This window comes from Podarcis liolepis (genome assembly GCF_965112155.1).
Source record: "Podarcis liolepis genome assembly, chromosome: 9".
NCBI lineage: Eukaryota > Metazoa > Chordata > Lepidosauria > Squamata > Lacertidae > Podarcis > Podarcis liolepis.
This window is the reverse complement of record NC_139564.1, coordinates 47,097,362-47,120,607: the sequence shown is the minus strand read 5'-3', so window position 1 is coordinate 47,120,607 and position 23,246 is coordinate 47,097,362. Positions and strand designations below refer to the sequence as shown.

Sequence of the window (23,246 nt, the reverse complement as noted above, 5' to 3'; positions counted from 1 at the left end):
GATGTTATGGCTTGAACCTAGAACAGAAACACTCCTCACCTGCTTTTTTGCCATGTGCCCCACTTGTTTGGAGAGTAGAGGCAGTAGTCTCAAAATTAGTCAAATGTGCCTAATATCACCCCATTCCATGTCCAATACGTAGGGGCCAGCAGACCTGTATATGCTGAAGATCAGTAGACAATACCTCTGATCTTTTTGTGGAAAATGTATTTCTAATTTTGGATAAAATTTTGCAAATGTGCCAAAACTTAGAGGTAATATACTTTCCTTTTTTTTAAAAAAAAAAGCCAACAATAATGAGAAGAGTACATTTTGCTTTTTTTATATATAGATGCCACAATGCTTCAGCCCCCTATCTGAGTGAGAGAGAAATAATCTCAGACAATAGTTGAGAGGTAATGACGCATATAAAAGTGTTTGTGACAAGTGAGAGTGACCTCTAGTTTGAGGGATCTGTTCTTGAGTCACAACAGGGAAATGGAGCGAGTGGGTGTGTTGAGCAATAACGTAGGAGCATAGAATATAAGAGCTATCATCCTATAATTTAAAGTTAGAACTAATTTTCACTTGGAGGTGTATGTTCTCATCCAGCCATTCTTACAAGAAATTCGCCAGAATATGTATTATGTGAAAAATCTCCAGAAGCAGACTCTTTTCTTTTTTTGCTGCATTATTCTGTGTGGTGAAATAGTCTTTTAAATGCATCCCTGTGTGAAATATAAGACTACTGTTTACCAAACCATACAAAGCATGAGTTATATTCTCGCTGCTTTGGATTCACTATGTGTTCATCCTATGATAATTAAAGGTTTTATAGAACAAAATAAAAGACAGAGAACAGGCATGGGATGAGATGAGAAGGGAAGGAGTTTGTGCAGTTTTAAGACATAACACCCAGAGTGAAGTGAGACTGAGTGAAATTATGTGGATGGAAATTTCTGGCATATCACAAACTCTAATAGCAAACTCATCTGATGGGTGCTGAAAAGACTGTAGCCAATTCAAGGCCACTGAAAAACAAGAGAGCAGTATCTGTATGCCCAGGGGTCCCCAAGGTTTGCAGAACTACCAAAAATATTGGGGTGGGGGGACTAAACAGCCAAAGGAGGACTGTGAATGTTCAGTAGTAATGGAATGCTAAATGTTGGAACAGGGAATGGAATGGAGTAGCCTAGAAGACCACATGGTTGGCTAGCTGAACTCATGAACTGGAGCACTCCACACTGCAAGATTTTATAAACGTTGTATAAATATACTTGTATAAACATAATTAGAAATAGTTACTATAAGAAGCATGGCAACATGCCCAGGATAGTGCTTTATGTTCCTTTTCCCCATGAGTGAGAATACTGAGCAATAAAAAGCACTGATGTTGATACCAAAGTATCACATTTAGATTATTTAATGAAATAGGGAACATGGGAGCTTGCGCGCGCACGTGCGCGCACACACACACACACCTCAACCAGTCTTTGTCATCCTATTACCCTACAGATATTTTGGGTTACAGCTCCCATTATACCTGACCATTGGCTCTGATGGCCAACACTGATGGGAGTTGTAGTCCAAAACATCTGAAGAGCATCAGGTTGGTGAAGGCTGCCTCACACTGGGAAGACATTAAGGTAGGTAGGTAAGCCAGAAGCCAGAACAGCAAGAGGTAGGCAGGAAGTAGGTATGTTCTAAATGGGCCTGCATTGCACCTAAAGGACCAGGTGCATTACAGGGGTGGGGACCTTGGTAATATGGCACCCTGTGTGAGGCTAAAATTTGGGCCAAAGCTGCCTTTCCAAAGGGGATGCTGGGCTTTGGGAAGGAGGCACAAGGCTCTGGCAGAGTCCTAAAGTTCTCCTGTCTTCTTTCCAAAGCCGGGCAAGCACTAGCTAGACTTTGGGAAGGAGGCCAGAAGACACCTCTTTGGCCCCTGCACCCTGTGTTGGGGAACCGGTCACATTGTCCTAAATCTGCATTTGTACATAATCTAGAGGTGATTCTACCTTGTTGCTAAAAGTATAAGGGTCAGAGGACCTGTTTTCAGCTATGGCTCAATAGATATAGCCAGGCAACAGTAATTATACTTAGTAACCTTGCATCTAGACTGCTACAATGTGCTGTATGTCAGCTGCCCTCGAATACTATATGGAGATTGCTGCTAGTGCAAAATACAGATACCAGGATCTTGATGGACCTGATAGATGTAATGCCATGTAACACCAGTCTGAAAAGACATGTCCTGGCTGCTTATTCTCTACCAAGCCTGATTCAAGTTTTTTGTTTTGACATATAAATTCCTGAGCAGTGTAGGACTTGGTTACCTGAAGGACTCTTCTCTGTTTTTTAGTTGTTGTCCCCCCCCCCCCCCAGAAAGCAGCTCTGCATGTCTGGCTTGGGTATTATTATGTTTACAGATAGTTGGAGGATGGTTGTGGTTGTGTTATGGTTTTATTATTGTTCTTGTTTTAATGTTTTGACCCATTCTAAGGTCTTCAAAAGCATTAACACTATTAAGGGGAAGTATTTGATTTCTATGGCCTTCAAACTTTGCAGATGCATTTAAAGTAGGTTTTCAGCCAGAAATAAAAAGTTAATTCCAAAAGTTCAATATAGGGGAGGGATGTGCCATCAAATACTTCCCATTAATAGTGTTAATGCTTTTGTTGAGGGGAAAATCTGAAAACTGGAGAAAAGATTTTCCTGTTTTCATATTATTTGACTATGTTTTTTACAGGAAAAACATTATATAGGCCATTATTCTTTTAGTTCATTGTTTAGTATTTCCTATATAGCTGTCTGCTACTGCCACTACTTTACGATTAAGAAAGCTAAGGATTGGTACAATTAATCTGTCACGAATCTTTATGCTCGTTTTCACATTCTTTTCATTTTCTTCACAAATCTTGGTCAGGGCTTCAAATTATTTGTCAGCTATGATTTCCTTATACGTTTCAGAAATTGGTCTAACAATATCTCATATCAAAAGAAAATGTAGTAGGATTGTTCTGCTTTTGGAAAACCAGTATTTTGTTATCTCCTTTGATTTTTCCGCTTTCACACTCTGATGTATAGATATGAGTAGCTGCAGAAGTGCACACCGAGGCTTGTTAGGACATAGCTTCAGAGGCATTCTGTGTGAAGCAATTCTGGCCTACTATGCTGCCTGTCCGTTTAAATCCCATTAGCATGGCTTACCCTGATACAACTGGCGTGTAGAATTGCATAGAGCCAGGCGACCAGGCAAGGCCTCTGTTATGGTGCATCACAGATGTGTCATCTCCTGTACTAGTTTATCCCACCATCTTTTCTCCAATGCCCATGCAAACAGTCGATTGCTACACTTGTACAACTGTCAGGAATATGTCTGTTACCAGCATAATGCCATTGGTCATGTTGCGCTAGCAAGCGGATTGGGAATTCTGATGGCCACAAAGGTAGCAACCTACAAAGCATTCAAAAAGGAATTAAAATGGTTCCCCTCATCTTGCTCCTGCCTATGCTTCATTTAGAAGCACAGTACAGGCTTCTAAATGGTTTTGTGATTATTATTATTTTTAAATATTCTATTGAATGTCCAGTACAAAAAGGTTTAAACCTAATAATAAAATTACTAAATGTGACCAAAGCTGCAGATTTCAGATGACTTCATCTTAGCCAAGTCAGTGAAAATGAACTTAGCTTAAGCTCTCTTCTTGAAGTCATGGGAGCAATGGGACTGCCATGCCAAAACTAGAAATTGAACGGCTCCATGCAGACTTTGACACATTACAGAGTGGCTATGTGATTGTTCTATGGTACATAAGACCTTGTTAATTCTCTGCATTCCACATTCTGCACACATGGACTCAACGCACATTATCGGCTTGCCCATAGGAAAGTCTAAGTGAAATAGTTCATCTTTCAGATGAAGAAAAAGCCAAGGCTGGAAACTATCATGGGACTTGGCAGTTTATAAGACAACCAAATTAAAATGATGCTTGGATTTCTATTTACATTTCACACCTCATGCTGTGCTAAACTCATTTTCCTATTATTAACCATTCTTAATATGTTCCAAGCTAACTGACTTGCTCTACAAATAGAGGTGAGTCACTCTGGAAATAATATTGTTATTCTTTACAACACATGTCACTAGAATTCCAAACCACAAACCAGTTAAGTAAAGAAAAATACAAAAGTTAGTGTCAGTTTTGATCCCTTCAGCTTTAGATATTAAGGACTTTAGATATTGATGACTCTATACTACATGGACTTGTGCATGGAAAAGCAATCAAAGAATGTGCAAACTCCTCCAAAATAATACTAATTTCCCTATGGGAAAGTGAAATTATGAAGCAAGGCATGAAGATGCAGTAAACTGTGCCATACTAGATCCTGCTGCTTACTTTTAAAGCCCCACATCAGGGGTGTGCAAGCTCTGGCCTGAAGGTTTGATTAGGCTCACCAGGCCTTCCCATGTGCCCACAAGGCCATTTCAGCCAAGCCAACTCAGTCAAAATTAGGGTTGCAAGCACTGCTGTCCAGCTGATTAGAGGTGGGGCTTCCATGGGGCTTTCCAAGACCACAGGTAATGCCTTTGCCCTCACAATTTGATTTCAAATCATGCAAGCAAAAAAAGGGTCACCTGCACACTTGTCTAACTCACCCAGTTGTCAGACTTGCACACCTGTCCAACTTGGCATATGGGTGGTGAGAGAGATAATGATCTGGAATGATCTGGTCTCCATCCAGGTGCAGTTTCTCACCCTTGTCATAAATACCTGAAAAGGGCTCCTCACTATTAGCCTGTCCATGCTTTAGGAGCAGCAAAGGGGACTCTTTCTTGATTCCACTGTCAATTCCACTCATTTCATTGTGGCACCCCGTTTGTGGAATGCTCTCCCACTTCAATACATAAAGATATATCTATTTTAGCCTTCACCTCTGTCAACCCTTTTAAAATTGTCTTCTTTTACTGGTGTTTTAAGAAGCGGGCTTTGGTTTTACTGGCGTCTTTTATAGGTTTGGGTTTTTTATATTGTTCCCCACTCTGGTTCTTGTATTGATGAAAGGCAACATAAATCTTTTTAACAGATAGATTGAGAACTTTTACTAATATACACAGTGTACAAAGAATCAAGTACATACTATTAGCTAAGTCAATATGATTAATAATTATTTGTAAGAGGGTTACATGATGCGCATGTATGATAATTGTATGGTTGGCCCACAATTCAGATTATGAGTAATTAAATGTACCATATGTTTCCATGTACAGTGGTACCTCGGGTTAAGTACTTAATTCGTTCCAGAGGTTCATTCTTAACCTGAAACTGTTCTTAACCTGAAGCACCACTTTAGCTAATGGGGACTCCTGCTGCTGCTGTGCCTCCGGAGTACAATTTGTGTTCTCATCCTGAAGCAAAGTTCTTTACCCGAGGTACTATTTCTGGTTTAGCGGAGTCTGTAACCTGAAGCGTATTTAACCCGAGGTACCACTGTATAAGACAACGTTATTTGCTTTTTAAAAATAAATATATTTCAGATAAATATTTTAAGGGCAATGTAAGTTTAACAGTTAATGTGCAAAATTACTGGCCAATTTGCAGTCTTATGGAGAATGTGCCTATTAGAGATTATGCGTAATGACAGAGTAATGTGCAGTATTAGGGCAATATATGCATGCTCTCAGGAGCCTGTTGGAGCCAGGGGTGGCTGTCCTTTCCTCAGGGAAAAGTCCTTGCAAAGTATTTTCTGATGGGTGGTGCTGGTGGGAATTCTGCAAGGGCATCTGGAACACTCCACTCTTGCCAAAGCTTGGCAAGTGGGGGGGGGAGCGTTCCAGAAAGCTTTGGTGCTGTAGATCAGCAACAAAGCAGAGCTTCTCCACCAGTGGTTGAAGCAGTGGGGTAGGGTAGGAAATACTACCTCTTGCATCTCAGCAATTTGAGGCAGCTGCTTCACCCCACATCATTCATAGGCCAGCTCTGGCAGGAGATTGTTTATTTTGACCGGGAAATTTGCACAATTCCCTCTTCATAGACAAATTATTTGCACTTTTTCTATGAGGCCTGGTAAAGGTGCACAATGGCAAGTTGTTATGCACATTAACTGCCCACTTTATATTCCCCCTAACACATATATGTGCTAACTTAACAGAGAAAATAAGTGTTAACTCCTGTATTAATGCAAGTTTCCAAATAGTAATGATTGCTGGTTTTACTGGGCTAAATTTCTCCTTGAACGGTGAAGTAAAGATATTATAACATTCATTCCTCACTAATTCCACCATCCATTGGAGCACTATTTATCTTTCTATTGAATTATCTTCGAAAATTATTGAGTTTGGTGGGCCTCCAATGTATTCAAGACAGAGTTTAATTTAAAACTGTCATGCCCCACATTTCAGTTATCGATAACTGAAATACATCATCACTTCTCTAAGTCACTTACAAAGTAATAAAGTAAGAGTTTAAAAACTCAACAGTCATTTAAGTGTCATAAGGAATAATAAGTCAGCCATATTTTCAGAAAGCTACTAACTAGCCATGGGTCATAAAAAATGAAGTGTACAGTATTAGAAAGTCTTCCAATAACAAAAGGCATCATTGCTGCTCCATTATAATTTTAAGGTTAGTCTTATTCTGATGGTAAGTCAATTGGTTCCAAAGGGTTGGGATCTCTATGGACAAGATGCTGCCCTTGCAGAAATTTTATCTCCAACATAGATAGGATATGAAAACAGCTCCTTCACTAGATCTTTATGGATGGGTGGGTGGGTGGGATTTTACAGAAGGAGATATTCTTAAAATACACAAGGGCTCTTTAATGGTAAGAATCAGCTCCTCAAATTTCATTCTTAAGTTAAGACCGAGCCAGTGCAGGGGTTGCAAAAATCAACAGAATTATTCATCCATCTTGTTTTTTGTTAGAAGATCCAATATCCCCTACATTTTTCATCTGTTCTGCAAGAGTAGCCCTATGAAAAAAATGTGTTGTAACATTTGCAAAGGCTACTTGGCCACAACTCATCACAGCCATGACACTGGGATGCATTGATGGGGCTCTTGATAGGTCTAGCAAGTGCCCCAGCTTTTCCCCATTGATTCTGGAACATGATACTCATCATCACCTGATTCTGTTTTGCAAAGAATGTGGCAGCATGTCAGAAATCAGAGCAAATTGGCCAGGGAGAGGTCAAATTTAAGTCAGTCCAGAGAGATGAGATGCTGTTGACAGACTGCACCATTTGTGTGCTAATTACAAATTGATCATGTAGCTTTCCCCTCACAAATGATTTCTTCTTCTTCTTTGGTGATCACTTGTAGCCAAGTTAGATTGTCTTCCATGAACACGGTATTAACAGTGACTCCATAAGTGACTGTGGAGGCCAATTCTGGATCCACACGTCCTTCCACAGTGGGGACATACGTTTCCGGGTGGGAGTTGATCATGATGAGGGTTTGCCAAACGTGCCTTCACACGTTTCTCTGTTTTGTCCTGAGTTTGAGCGTCTTCCAAGTCCATGACACCTTTGGTAAATGATTACAAGATGCCAGCAACCTTCTCCAAGCTCAGCCTCAGATGAGAATTTTGGAGGCTGCAAAAGCTCTCCTGAATGGAAAAATAATCTTCTTCAAGTCCTTCAATTCTTCTCCAGCTCAGACTAAAATCTGACTCCAAAAGAGTGGTCAACATCCTTCCTGCCAGCACCTCTTAAACAAACTCCCACTCTCCTTTACTAAATTTGTGGCAACAGGAGCAACAGCAGGACATGAGGGTAGGGGAGATATTCTCCTCCCTGCTTCTGTGCTCTGGCATGCTGTGGATGAAGGGCACAGTGGCCCTTGAAACTAAATAGTCTTCACATTGCAGTAGCCACTGGGTAAATTACCAGTCCAAAGGGCCACCTAGACTTTCTTCCTGGCATGCTGTTCCACAGCACACCTTAGTGGTGAAGAGAGAGAGGAGAAACGAGAAGACCTCCATCCCTTCATTGTCTCCATGTGCTACTGTTGTTCATGTCAGTGCTTCACTGGAAAATAAAGAGAAAGGGGGATTGTGTTTGGGGGCTGCGAGGGAAGCTGTCTGAGTGATTGGTAGGTCTGGCAAAAAGGGGATGGGATGATTATCTAAGCTTTGGATTGTCTCAGAGTTCTTGCTGATTTTTTCTTTAATAACTTGTATCACTTCTAAATTAATCCAAAACTGGGGAGAGCTTGCCCATCTCTATAATGAAAAAAGGAAGCATATATAATTTCTGCTTTTTTCCTACACACACATACACAAGCAAAATGAAAGGGTTTTCATTCCCATGGCTTCAAATTTTCTAGAAGTTTTACATCTCTCATCTGGAGGCTATTGATCTAAACCATCCTGTTTCACTTTTAGGAATAAATTAAAACAAAAGAAGAAAATATATATTGCAGCTGCATTGAGAGCCTTGTAATTTGCCTTTTGCAGTATTTCAGTTTTACAGTTCACTCAGATGAGAATAGATTTTGATAAATAACATGGAATAGTTGTAGCTCTGTGCAGCATGATTTATTGATGATATCTCCCACCCACCCTTTCTTGGTCAGGAACACTTTATGTCGACGGAGCCTTTGGGATTCCTCTCCTCTTCAAAATATGAATAATGTTATAATGTTTAACCAAACAGTATCATCCTGTTTAATTATTCAGAGGAGTTTAATTTTCTAGCATTTGGAATCAATGTGCTATTATGAAATAGCAATGCATTTGTAAAGAAAAAATCAATAGCCTTGGTTTTAATATAGCCTAAGCTTTTAAAACCAGCATTTTAAAATCTTTTTTATTTTATTTTATTTTACAAGTTCTACATACTGCTTTTCACTAAGTTTAAATCCCATGGGATCCCCCTGCCTTCCATTATGGTACTAAGAACATCCAGTATAACCTATAGCAGAGTGGGGAAATCTCTTTCTATGGCCCCAGAGAACTCCCCAGATGTGATAGGCCTCCAGTGCCCACCAATTCTTTAAGAAGGTCCTGATCTGCACCACCAAGCATCAGCCAGGTGATGGCTTCTGACAAGACCATATTTGTATATTGCCTAGGGGCTACAACTGTGGGGAAAGGAGTATGGTTGGGCACCTTCATTCATCTCTTTGATGGGAGGGACCCAGCTGCAGTGTCTCCTTCTCACCTTCATTGGCATATTGCTGAAATCCAAGAAGCTAGAAAATGTTATTGTCCACATCTCTGGCATGGAAGAGGAACTAAAATGTTTCCCATCCATTCATATAAACAATGTAGCTCTCCAAAGCCAAGTTAGTGAAAATTCTCTTGGTGACCTCTATCCAGTTTCCATTTTACCTTCTCTTAAGACCAGCCGTTGCCAACCAACTGCTCTCTAGATGCATTGGACTGCCAACCCCACAGAGGCATGAGAGTGATGGCTGGAGCTGGTAGAAGAGTTTGAATTTGATATCCCACTTTATCACTACCCGAAGGAGTCTCAAAGCTGCTAACATTCTCCTTTCCCTTCCTCCACCACAACAAACACTCTGTGAGGTGAGTGGGGCTGAGAGACTTCAGAGAAGTGTGACTGGCCCAAGGTCACCCAGCAGTTGCATGTGGAGGAGTGGAGACGCGAACCCGGTTCACCAGATTACGAGTATACCACTCTTAACTACTACACCACACTGGCTCTCACTGGTAGGCGTTTGTAGTCCAAAATATCTAGAAGGAACCAAGCTGGTGAAGGCTGGTCTAAACACTTGAAGTCCAAGTGTTGTGTTGTTTTTAAAGCTGCTAATAAAGATATGCAGAACATGAGGAGAATAATTACATGCCTTCCTCATATATAAAACTTGCATTATTACTAATGGAAGCTGTAACTGCAATGGTAATAAAGAAATGTGCCTTTATATTGTGCAACCACTCATTAAAGAGTCTTGTTTTGCAAAGGCAGCATGTGATAGAACTGGGCAATTCTTCACAGAAACTATCTGTGAGCAAAATATGTCTCATTAGTTTCTTGTTAAGGTTCCCTGCATGAGTTTGTTTTTCTGTCAAATATATAAATACATAGCCGCTAACTGTGTTTCTACTTACTCCTTCACTTGCCGATGTTACAGTAACTAGAAGTGACCTACAGTGGAGCTAGGCTAGGCTAGCAAATCTACCATCTAGGCTAAACATATATAACTTAGTCATTGTGACACTGGACTAAAAACCTGAAAAGCTGGGGGGATGTTTTTGTTTTGTTGTTTTTTGCATTTTACTATGTCAGGAACAGGCAGGAATCTGAAGGTTGTGCAGAGGAGGCAGAGGGGCAAGAGAATGATTCAGAGAATTGAGCCAGTGATTTGAGTGGTTTTGTTCCACCTGTGAAGCAGGGAGAAAAGACTCAGAGGTGGGGGAAGAGTTGCTGGAAGGCGCAGAGGTGGAAGAGGCGGTCCCAAAGAGAGTTGGGCTGTTAGAATCTCCTCCATCGCCTCCCCCACTGTTTCCAAGGACAAGGAAGGGCTTAAAGTTCCAGGAACAGCTGGAGATGCAGTGCAGGAGAAGTTGCTGGTTGCTTGTTGTGGCATTTGCCCGTTCTTTTGGAAATGTCTGTACAGGAGGAGAGAAAGGGTAATAGGTAGACCAATAGAAAAGCCAGAGGTGGAGCCTACCTGTTTTTTAAAAGACTTAGCCAGAGGTTTAGACAGTTGGGAAAAAGCAGTTGGGGAAAAGCAGATGGGAGTTAAAGCAGTTGGAAGACAGATGGAAATAGAGAGACAGTGCAGTTGGTTCTTGTGTGAGGGGAGGTAGAAGAGTTAGAGACAGGATAAAATAAGACTAAGAGCGTAAAGGGTAACAGCGTTTCAAATGCATTTAAAGTTTATTTGTGTTTGCAATAAACTACAATCTTCGTTGTTAACTTGAGAACCTGACTGAGACTGAGTGATTTACCGGGGAGAACCTGGTTGGTGGCAGCAGAATAGTGGTGTATGGGTCAATAGTCTGTGAAATGACCAGGGGCTCCGTACGAATGCCACACTTGTGCACACCATGTCAGAGGAGGGGGTTTAAATGTGCTGAAGGGGGCATGGCACGCTGTTGCTCCAACTGTTGGGTAGGAGCACAGGTCTGAAGAGGGACGTGCCTAGCAAGCTCTTTAGTAGGAGTGCAGCATGTAATTCTTGTGCCTTAGGAGCTGATGTAATTTAGTGCTTTGCCAATAAAGAACTAAATTTCTAGTTGTGTGTCGTCCTTGTGGGGGCTGGATGGGGCCTCTGGACAATGTACTATATGTTTGGAATGTTGCTTGTGTATTTGGGGTGTATGGGGTGTTCGGGGAGGGGTAGTACCTTCGGTGGGTGACATATCATGCTCCTTCTGGGATAGTTTGTCCACCTTTGGTCCCCACCCTGCACTCAGCTCTCCCCTGTGGCTCCTAGAAGCTGTTGGTACGTGACAGCAGCCACACCCTGGGAATGGCTTCAACTGGCCAGCTAAACCAGGTGAGGGTATCTGGTGGGTCTCAGCAGAGAGTTGAACACCCCAAATCCATAACAACACAATACTAAGATTTTACTTGGTAAGGAAGCACTTATGGTGACTTTACTGATTTATTGCTTCCAGTCTCTAATCTAGAGGTGGGAGAAGAAACTAGTACCTAAGCTTGTTTGTTTGTTTTTCTTCTGCCCTTAAAAATATTCTGCAATATTTTTTTTAATAATGGACAATACAAATATAGGTGGCAGTATTCTTCACAGTTCTTTGTCAGCAGCAAACTTTGATATTATTTGGGGTGTTTCTGTTTGGAAGGACAGTTTCTTAACATGTGGCTGTCATTTTTTCCTAACTGCTATTCAAGAATGATGTCCTCTCCAGCTGTGGTCAGACCAGTATAGTATGGTATGTTCTTCAGATGTAGTATACATGTTTGATATTCAATATGCATGCCCACACAAGACTGATACTTTGTCAGATGTAGACATAAACTGATATCAGTTTTTCCTTCAGTGCACTGCTTATAAAACTTTGATGTTGTTAATGCCCATCTACTGTAAGTACTTGCCTATTTGCCTGTGCTTGAATGTGTTTCTTCCATGAATTCACTTATCACACTCCACTGAAAAGTCTTTTCCAGCTTTTAGCAAGCATTCAAGCTGAAGCTTTGCTCTTTCATTAGTCAAACCAGAAATATGGGTGTTTAGGTCCAAGGTGGGCTCCTTCACAGCACCTCAGAATGCTGTAAATGATTCCTTGATGTTAGGGAAAGTTGGATGGTCATCTCTCTAGCATGCATTGTGTTCAGTGCAGCTGCCGGGGTTATCTTGTGCCCTAGGCAAGGCAAGCACTTGCATCCCACCTAAAAAGAATTCTATCCAGTGGCGTAGCGTGGGGGGGTGCAGGGGGGGCCCGGCCGCACTGGGAGCAGCATCTGGGGGGGCGCGCTCGCACTTGCAGCTCTCTGCCCCTACCTGGGTTAGGGGGTGCAAATTACTTGCCTTGCCCTGGGTGCTGACAACCCATGCTACGCCACTGATTCTATCTTCAATTTTCAAAAACAGATACCTTGGGGGGGGGGGGAATGAAAAGCACAAAACTTGAAACTGCTAAATTTCATTTAAATTGCAAGAATAAGTAACACAACAATCTTTTATTATGTTTCTCAAATGCAGAAGAAGATGTTTTAGCACACAAATCTTTTTGAATCATCTTGTCTCTAAAAAGTTTCAATTTTAGGCACATCAAAATATCACTTTGCATGCCTTTTCCTTTGCTAATTTGGCCACTAGTTCCTTCAGGTCAAGGGCTGATGCTTGAGCATGTTCAAATGATATAATTGACAAACCAAGTAGTCTCTTTTGAAACATTGTTGAGCATATGTAAGTTCTTATAAGTTTGCACTTTCAGAAACTGCGGTTACCACATGCCACTGATACTGGAGGTGTTTAGAAGGACCCTTAGAGCAACAGAAACATTAGGCACATTATCCAGGAATTTTTGTTGTCATATGAAGAGAAATACTCCTTGTGGTGGCATAAACTTTGGAAGTCCTTGAGCTATTGCTGTAAGTTCACAGCACAGATCTTCAGCATCAACATATTTGTTTCCATTGTGCATTAAGGTCCTTTCCAACTGTATGTCAGCCTATATAGCTCGGTTGGTTAGAGCATGGTGCTGATAATGCCAAGGTTGCAAGTTTGACCCCTATATGGGACAGCTTCATATTGCTGCACTGCAGGGGTTTGGACTAGATGATCCTCAGGGTCCCTTCCAACTCTATGATTCTTGGTATCATTTGGTTTTGCACTCAAGCAACAGCATTGTGTCAGTGACTTGGGCCTAGAAGAGACATGTTGTTTTCAGTTCAGTGCCAGGACTCAAGTCATGTACTACAGATATGAAGAATCAAGAATGCCTGAGTTTGTGCAGAGTATAGGCTGGTTTTTATTTTAAATTTCCACCACACCTAATTCTTAGTGTTGAGGCTCGGGAGCAGGTGAAGCAACAGCAGAGACTGAGTGCCTCATAAAGAAACATTTTTTATTAATCAGGCATGACTCCTAGTAACTGGAGTAATACTGTGATGAGTAATAAGTGATGTATTGAGGGGGTCAAGCACTTGTAAAAAATAGTATGAAGCCAAACACTACATTTCTTTCCCCTTCAGGGGTGTTTTGGGTTCTTCTCAGCACAGACTGCTGTAACCGTTCTTTGTATTTATTGACTAGATTCTTTTTAGGGGACCTACAAACAATTCTATTTAAAATAAAAATAAACTAACATTGTAGTTGAAATAGGTTATACTGGGACTGTGATCTTCTGTGTATGTGAACATCCTTTAGAATGTCACAGAGAGTTCAGAACGCACAAGAAGAGCAAGATATTAAAAATGACACTTTTCATGCTGGGCCAAGATGACAATTTTGCCTGGGAGAGAGTTGCTTTTAGTTGTAATTCTACTGCAGAGGCTTCTTTTAAAGGAAGAGGAACTTTGTGCACAATGAGTTATCTGGAACAATCGGGTGCCATATGACCTTCTGGGGTGAAGAGTTTACTTCAGGGGAGATATTGTTTTATCCAGATTATGGGGTGCATAACAGCACCTCAAGCACTATGCTGGCAGTTTTAGGTAAGCTGTCTTTCTGTAGAACGTACCATAATAAAGCTAAGTTAGCCATGTCCATTAACTTCAATTGATCTAATCTGGACAAGAACTGAATGCCACCCACACATTTTATCTCACTTTCAATTTTCCTTCAGCACCTTCTCTTGCACTTTTGCCTCAGAAGAAGGAGACTTTCCTCTAGCCATTTTTACTCAGCATACAAAAAGATTCTAATGCTGGCATTAGTCCAAGCAAAAGGGGGGTGACATAGCTAAAGGGCAGGGCAGGCTGCTGCACCAAGGTCCACTAGTGGGCATGTGCCCCACTGTTTTAGAAGCACAGCTGTAGCGTCATTCAAATGGATTTAGAAGAAAATGATGTATTCCCCCTCCCCTGAAATGTGTGACACAGGTAAAATGTAGAATAGTATTCTTATCTTATTATTTTTATTTATTTAATATACTGCCTTTCATCAGAAGATCTCAAGGCGGTTCACAGAATAAAAAACAGGGTAAAACACAAGTAAATAATTAAACCAAAACAACAAAACAATAACACCCCCCCCCCCCACAGACACACTTAAAAGGCTGTAGAGTATTAATCAGCCCAAGGCCTGGTTGAAGAGTAGTCACTGGAGGCTTAATACTTGTTTTACTCTTGTGGTGTCATTGCTGCCACCATGCCAAATTGTTGTGATGCAAAGCCTCTTAGGGAGCTGTGTGTGATATGATTTAAGCTGTAATGTGTAAGCAGCAAAAGTCACATGATGCAGAGGTACTTTATGTGTTTTTCCTGTGGGCCGAGCTTTCATAAGGAGTCACCTACTTCAGCGTTTGTATGAAATGGATTTGTGTTGCTCTAGGAAATGGCTGAGACAAACCGTTGAAGTAGATTCAGAAGAAAGCATGTCGAAGGATGAACCAAGTTAAAAAGACAAGAATGAAAGATAATGGGTGGCATCTTGTTCTGAAACTCTAATGCTTTCCCCCTGACATTAAGAGGTGTCCTTGACATTGGGTGGCAGTACATGGAACAGTTTTAATCTGTGATACAGCAGTAGCTCTGTGCAAATGGTTGATCCAACATGCGTAAAAGGGATTGGGATTTGATCGCTTTACCCAATTTCTCTCTACCACACCCTCAAAGTCTATGACTGGCAGTCAAATTTGCATAGGCACCTTCACACATAAAACCCAACAGGGGTGGCTCTTGCTGCAACATCCAGACACTTAATTAATGGCACCTGCTTATATTCAGCTGCATGTTCAGACTCTGAAGCTGCAATCTATGCCCATTTAAATGGATGTAAACCCAGCTGAACACTGTGAATATATGCACATGGCTGTGCTACCAAGTCCATTCCTATACAGTCGTACCTTGGTTCTCAAACAGAATGAATTCTGGGAGTCCGTTCAACTCCTGAAACTGTTCGAAAATCAAGGCGTGGCTTCCAAGTTGCTGCAGGAGCATCCTGCAGCCAATCGGAAGCCACACAAGGCTTCCAAAAATCATTCGAAAACTGGAACACTCACTTCTGGGTTTTGATCATTTGGAAGCCGATTTGTTCAGGAGCCAAGGCATTTGGGATCCAAGGTACGACTGTATGTTATTTATACAAGACAGCATAAGTACAGAGAATTAGGCCATTGGTGGGTGACTGGGGGAATCTTTGTATGCATTACCAGTCAGTCTTGTAATTTATTCTTGTGTAATGCCATTAGTCATGGTGGCTATACAGTGGTACCTTGGGTTTCAAACACCTCGGGTTACAAACACTTCGGGTTACAGACTCCACTAACCCAGAAGTAGTACCTTGGGTTAAGAACTTTACCTCAGGATAAGAACAGAAATTGCACAGCGGTGGCGTGGTGGCAGCAGGAGGCCCCATTAGCTAAAGGGGTACCTCAGGTTAAGAACAGTTTCAGGTTAAGAATGGACATGCGGAATGAATTAATTTCTTAACCAGAGGTACCACTGTATGCTGCTTCCAGAATCAATAGAGGCAGTTCTCTGAACACTACCCACTGGAGAACAGCAGTGAGAGAGGGTGATTACTCTCAAATTCAGCTCTCGAATTCAGTCTTCCCGTGGATATCCAGTAATCTATGGTGGCAAATAGAAGGTGCTGTCTCTGACCCCTGCTGTTTCCCTCAGCAAGTTGCAGGGTGACCATTTGCTGTGGGTTGGGGAATGCTGCCCTAACTGTGTAGGTTCCCCACACAAAGAGGAGCTCTGGGAAATCAGGATTATATGTGGTGAGGGAAGGCCCCATGAACAGGAAAAGGCCACAACTTGTAGCAGGTGAGGGAGGGGCCAAAGCTTAAGGTATTCACTTCTACTCCCATGTTCTACTATCGTGAGTCCAAGTGGAGCAGCTGTTGCTGTCCGATGAGGAAGTTGAGAAGCAGAGCATGGAAGGCACCACATGTGGGGAGCAGGCTGAGAGGGAGGATGTGGCCTCCTGTGCATTTAGATGTTGGGAAAATGTAGGCCTCCATCCCATCATTGAAAACTCAGGGCTGCCTCTGCTATTGGTAACAGATACATGCTCTTCATAGAAGCTTGTGCCTCCAAGTGTGTCAGCCTCACAGGGAGAGCACGCCACAGCTGAACTCAAAATCTGACAGGGATGTGTGACCATTTGTTGGGACATCTTTGCAGCTTTCATCTAGTTTTAGATCCCTAATGCTGATCTTAAATTCTCTAGCTGTGCTTTTGGGAATCTGTACCCATAGCCTGACCTGTGCCATTGTAAGCCTTAAATAAAGCTTTCCTCCTTACTCTCATGTAAGAACCTCTGTTGTTGCATTTGGGCCACTTACTCATGAGTTGAACTCCTGAATAGGGTTTATATCCCATGGAAATATATTTCACAATAGGAGTCATTCACTTATTGGGCATCCCAGATGAAATATATTAAAAGAGCTTTGGTACAACCTTTTTCCACTAAGCCACAACTTTGGTTTCCACTGATATTTGCTTAGGATGGCAACCTTAAAAATACTGAATATTCATTTTCTCATTTGGTGTTATTCTGTTAAAATATGTTTGGTTAATTTAGGGTAAGGGGAAAATAGTAGTACCAATGAAATTCTCAATTTAGTTTTCAACAATTATCATTTAAGCTCATTCTTACAAAGACATTATTTTTGAATCTCAAAAATGTTGGATGCTTAAGCTGATTAAAAGTGTGGATTTTGCTTGCTTTTAGTTTGGTGGCCACGAAGGAAACAGACAGTGCAAGATCACGCAGCATGCCAATGTCTCCATCAGATTTCCTGGATAAATTAATGGGTAGGATGTCTGGCTACGATGCAAGAATAAGACCGAACTTCAAAGGTAATGTCATCTCCCAGGTGTCCATTTGGGTTATAATGTTGCTTGAATTGTTTTAGAAGCAAGAAAAATGTTTGGCTCATAATTGAGAATATGGTTTTGATCATTCACACTTCAGAAATCTTTTCTTTTTTAAAACAACTACATGTTCTTCTGCTGGTTCAAACTTCTAGAGCAATGCCCACCATTCCTAAAGGAGGGAGACGACCACATGGGTTTCAGATGGCTCAGCCATAGCTGATCCTGGCTCTGTCCTTGTATTGGAATCTTTTTCAATAGTGATGTGTATGAATAAGTCAATTGTGTGGGTCTTTCACACACAATAATCACCTAATTGGGAAAGACACACACAGTTTGTCCTGCTCACATGATTCCAGTATTCGTGTCCAGTATTTGTGTTCATACCACCCCTGTGGAGGACTGCATCATGCAATTATATGTGGGTGGAAAATATGAAACCCTCTGACCCATGTGTATGGATTGGCTGGGTGCCTGGATTCAAAATGCAGGAGAGAGCCTTCCGTAGCAAAGTTTAAACTCAGAATAATGTGGGAATGTAGGTTGCTAGACCATTTTATCCCATTTGCTTGCATACGGTGCTCCCCTCTTTCTAGATATTCTCTTTCACACAAAATGGTTTCCATCAGGAGGTTTATTTAAATCATTCCCCATGGTGACTTGGACCACATAGTAAGCTATCAGTGTTCTCAATGTCCTCGAAACCTTAAACCCAAACATGTGCAGAGGAGCAGCCTGAATTCCTTCATCTGCATAGCAACTCAGCGAACCACTTCACACAAACAGCTTCTTAGCCATAGGGAACCATTTAATTCTGCCTCCATGGGCAGCTGTTCCATATGTGCTGAGCCTTGTGTGCCTGGGTTTTTTGCTTGGTGAGAGAAAAAAGAAGGTTGCTATATAAGTGAACTTGCACAGTTACATAAGATATGCACTTCTAATATTACTTTCCTGATGTTGTGCTAGTATCATCTTCCTAATTACTCTCTCTCCCCCACTGCCACTGCTTTGCAGCCGAAGCTGTTCTCGTTTACTTACCATAGTTATTCCCATTAGCACATAAACTTCAAGTTCAATCTACCTTAGCTACGCTGCACAGAAGATGACTTCAGGCAAATAATAGGAGGCAATCCAATCTCTTTCCACTTTTTATTGGAATCTTTTAAAGATCTCCGGGGGAAAGCATTAGTAGAAAGCTGAAGGCATGGAGGGTCATTTGGAGATTGGATAGTGGAGCTTATTATAGACACCAGGAGGTCATGCCAACTGTGGAATAGGGCAGATGTTGAGCACGTAGTGAATTCTTCTGCAACACGTATTCTAAATATCAAAAGCCTTATTTTGTAATTGCTGGAATACAGAAGGGACACAAGTCTAATTTGGCATTTTTCTCTTTCTTAAAAGCGTACTTTGCAAAAAAATAAAATAAATCTGAACTATTATGCGGTAGTTAGTTTCAGTTTTTTTAAGTCCTGTCCTGCCACAGAGTGGCTTAACAGCAGCATAAAACTGAAACAATCATGCTATAAAAATATCAATAAAATCGCAAGATTGCAATTAAAATACTAAAGCACTAAGTAATATCTGTAAAATCATAGTCCAGAAACAATACAATTCATGTTCCAAAAGCAAAGATAAACAGGAACACCTTGAGATGCCATTTAAAGATGTCAGTTGCGGGAATACCGGCAAGGAGAGGTTCAGACTTATTGTTCAGATAAGCATCCTCCTTGCCGAGTTTTTGGTTTGTGTGTGTTTCTATACTGTGGGAGAAAATATTGCCAAATAGAATTTCGTATTATTTTGGACTCTGCACCTAAAGCCAAACAATGACTTAGCATGAATGCTCAACTGTCCTGGCTCCTGAGGCAGCCACATTGCTTCCCACCAGGAATAGGAAGAATTTCAATTCAGTTATAATTTAAAGGTGAGCCTACCTAATTCACACTTTTTTAAACAAGGCACAACACCCCTTGAATTTCACACAGTTCCAAATTCCAGAGTGTTGTTTTCCAGCGAAGTAGCATGTATAAGAATGCATATACTAGGGTAAAGTGTGCATAAAAATGCAGATATTAATGAAAACATGATACAAAAATGCATTCTGCTAGGAGAAACTGCATTGAAAAAAGTCTATATAAGGAAAACTGCATACAAAAATGTGTATAATAGGAGAAAATCACACTAAAAGGCTGAAGGGGTTTGTTTTTGTCAAGAAATCGGCAAACTGATGTGGAAATGTGGAAAACAACATATATGGGGAAAATGAGAAACTAAGGGCTTATCCATATCTCTGTGTGCCGCACTGCTTTCCCTGTGGGAAAACCAGCAGTTTAGTGCTAAATTGGAACAAACAGCAATTGGCTTTTCCATGGATGGCCGTTAGTTCTGACTTCGGGCTAAAGAGTGGGTTTTCTGGGGGAAAGTGGTGGGGCGAAGGCAAAACCGCTTGGAACCATGCCTAGAAAAGCACAGGACTAGCAGAAAACTGCTCCGATCTCTGCTTTCTAGGCACAGGAAAAGAAAGAGCGTGGATGAGGCCTGATAGAAACCAAAATTGGCAGAATTGCACATTCCTTCTCCTCCCTGGGCTTTTTAGCTCAGTATGGTGCATCAACTATGCCAAATTGAACTTGGGGTTGCAGTTAAGGTCTCTCCTGTGTGGTGTACCAGTGTGGTGTAGTGGTTAAGAGCGGTAGACTCGTAATCTGGTGAACCGGGTTTGATTCCCCGCTCCTCCACATGCAGCTGCTGGGTGACCTTGGGCCAGTCACACTTCTTTGAAGTCTCTCAGCCCCACTCACCTCACAGAGTGTTTGTTGTGGGGGAGGAAGGGAAAGGAGAATGTTAGCTGCTTTGAGACTCCTTTGGGTAGTGATAAAGCAGGATATCAAATCCAAACTCTTCTTCTTTTAATCTTCTTCCTCCTTACAAACTGTATGCTTACAAACTGTAAGCCTGGAACAAACCTTGGCTATAGGTCATGGTTAAGGTGGAGAGACCTTAGCTGTGATTACTGGTTTGAAAGACTCATAATGAGCTAAGAACAGCCAATGGCCCATCTGGTCCAGCATATTGTCCTCACAGCAGCCAACAATGTGGGAAACGAGGAGGGCAGAACAGGAGCACAAGTGCACTCTGGCCTCCTGTGGTTTCCAGCAACTGGTATTCAGAAGCATTGCTGCCTCCAACTGTGGAGGTGGCGCATAGCCATCATGGCTTGTAGCCATTGATAGCTCTCTCTCTCCTTCATGAATTTGTCTAATCCTCTTTCAAAACCATCTAAATCAGTGGCCATCACTGCCTAATGGAGACCAAGTTGCATAGTTTGACTGTGCACTGCATGAAGTAGAGGTTTCTTTTATCCATCCTAAATCTTCCACACACTCTGCCACACTTCAGTTAGCTAAAAAAAAAACCCCACAGAGGGGCATAGGAGGTGCAAATTGTTCTCTGGGACCTCTCACATTCAAGTGGTCATGGTAAACCATAGCCTAATGCAAAATCATTTAAAAAGCAAACTCTATTGTAGAGTATAATTGGCGCTTGATAGACACCATTCCATCAGCTTTACATCTTTACAGCTTTGCCATGCATGGACTGCATATTTTGGAGAGGGGGTATGGAGGTTCTTTCTAGGATGCTTCAAGCACTTTCCAGCAGGCAAATTATTATTTCAATTATTGATTGTCAAGCACATTGTTTTCTAACTACTGGCTTCTGTGCAGGAAAGCATTAGCAGTGACACAACTGCTTATCCCTTATGACAGTCTAGCTCATTATAAATAAATCAAAAAACTTTTGTTTTTTAGCCTGTAGCAAAATGGTGGCAAGGCATCATTGTAATCTTCCAGTGATTCAATTGCTTTATTCATTCAGACACAACCCTATGGTTCTTCATAGTGGTTTTTAATGGTTATTTTCTACCTTGCATGTTAATTATTATTGTTATCAGAGAAGGACCTTAGGTTTAGTTTAATTTTCCTGGAATTAGATATGAATGGAAATTAATAAAATGCACTAATATCCTCCTTTTGTTATAACTACTTTGGATAATATATAATTATTCCCATTTTACAGATGTGTATCTAAGTCTGGGATATCCAAGTCCACTTGGTAGTTGATGGTGGGAGAGGAATTCAAACATTCTAGGTTAACATTCAGTAGACTAATACAAGTTGCCCCTTGTGATTAAAATTCAAGTTAAACTATCCAAACATTTATTTCCTGAATAACAGACAGAAACTTAGATATGTTGGGGAGAGAGAGAGAGAGAGAGAGAGAGAGAGAGAGAGAGAGAGAGAGAGAGAGATTGGCTGCATTCACATGGCAGTTTATTATATTTCCCATTTATGATTTTCACCTTTAGCCCCACAAGGGCACCCAGTGCATGTTAGAAGAAAAGAGGGAAAGTACAACAAAACTGGCCTGTTACCATATATATAAAAGAGAGGAGGCTACACCAACTACAGTGTCAATAACCAAGTACTAATGAGTATCAAAAGACACCTTATTTGATTTTTTTTTAAAGGAGAACACATACATACACTATACAAAAGAATATAAGCCTCATCACCCCACCCCTCATCTTCCCCCCTCTTCTTCCCCAACCTTATACTGTACTCAACACTAATGTCTCACAACAAATGTAACTGATTTGTAAGAATGACTGCACAACCTGAAAAAAAGAGACAGGGAATGTACTTTTGTAAACCAAGAAAATATTTAATAAGAATAATTTTTTTAAAAAAGAGATCATTACTTCTGCAAAAAGCACTTTTCCTGTCAGAAGAATAATCCATTATTTCTTACATCAGCCATACAAAAGCTGCATTTCAGACATAACAAGCACTGATTGAATGATTCTTATTCCGAAATTTAATCCCTTTATGCAACAATTCTGAATTGCTCCATCTCTTCAGCAGTGCAGTGTGAATGTACTCCCGAGTGTTGGGTTTGAGGGGCATCTCATCCTCGCAGTACCCACATGAAGGAAGGGCATGTCTGTGAGCAGAACCACGGGTGTTTATTATTAATAATAGTAATTAATCACTTTACTAAGTGGCTCAAACAGTGCTTTTTTAAAAGAAAAAAAGGTGCTGGTACTCACCATGAAGTTGTTACAGTAAATGACACACTTTTAACATTGGGGGAGGGGGAGAAGGTGTCAGTACTTGAGTATCCCCAGAAAAAAATCACTGGACTCAAAGCAATTTACATACAGTTCTCCTAGTTCAGGAATGGAAAACCCCTGGCGATCCAGTGCCCAGTTATCCGTTGGCCATTGACCATGCTGGCTGGCTCTCATTTATTTATTTAGTTAGAAGATTTCATGCCCATGCTTTGCCGCAAGGTCCCAGAGCAGGATAGAACAACAGAGTGCACAACAACTAAAACCATTACAACTATCAAACCAATCCCAATGGAACAAAAGAGTACAAATTCAGCAAATACCTTAGCTGTCAAGGCTGCGGTAAAGAGGTGCATCTTCAGCACATGGCAAAAGGAGCGCAGTAAAGTTGCTAGGCACACCTCTGTGGGCACCAGAGTCCAACAACGCCTGGTTCCCCATCCTCACTAGTGGATCTCCCAGCAAAGAATAGAAAAATCCAGTGATATACATTCAAATGCATGTGGAACAAAGGGCTACACAACCAGTGTTCAGAATGGGGTGTGGGGTTTTTGTGTGTGTGTTTTTGGACCTCTGCAAATGTTGGATGTTGAGGCAGGAAACATGTCTAGACTGCCTTTGACAGATACCTGAGGGAGTGTGTCCCTTTTCTTCTACTTGACAACCCTGTCTAACTTGTCAGGGCGGTAAAATGTGATTTGATTTAACTTAAAG

The 23,246-nt window shown here is 41.3% G+C and overlaps 1 protein-coding gene across 2 annotated transcripts in view; it reads left to right on the top strand.

Annotated features, from left to right (window-relative positions):
• LOC310714725 (glycine receptor subunit alpha-3) overlaps window positions 1-23,246 on the top strand; it is a 75,712-nt gene that overhangs the window by 3,207 nt on the left and 49,259 nt on the right. For both annotated transcript variants that reach the window (XM_083520312.1, XM_083520311.1), the window contains exon 2: window positions 17,259-17,386. In XM_083520312.1, the coding sequence (XP_083376438.1) occupies window positions 17,259-17,386 (128 nt within the window). The remainder of the gene's footprint in view (window positions 1-17,258; window positions 17,387-23,246) is intronic.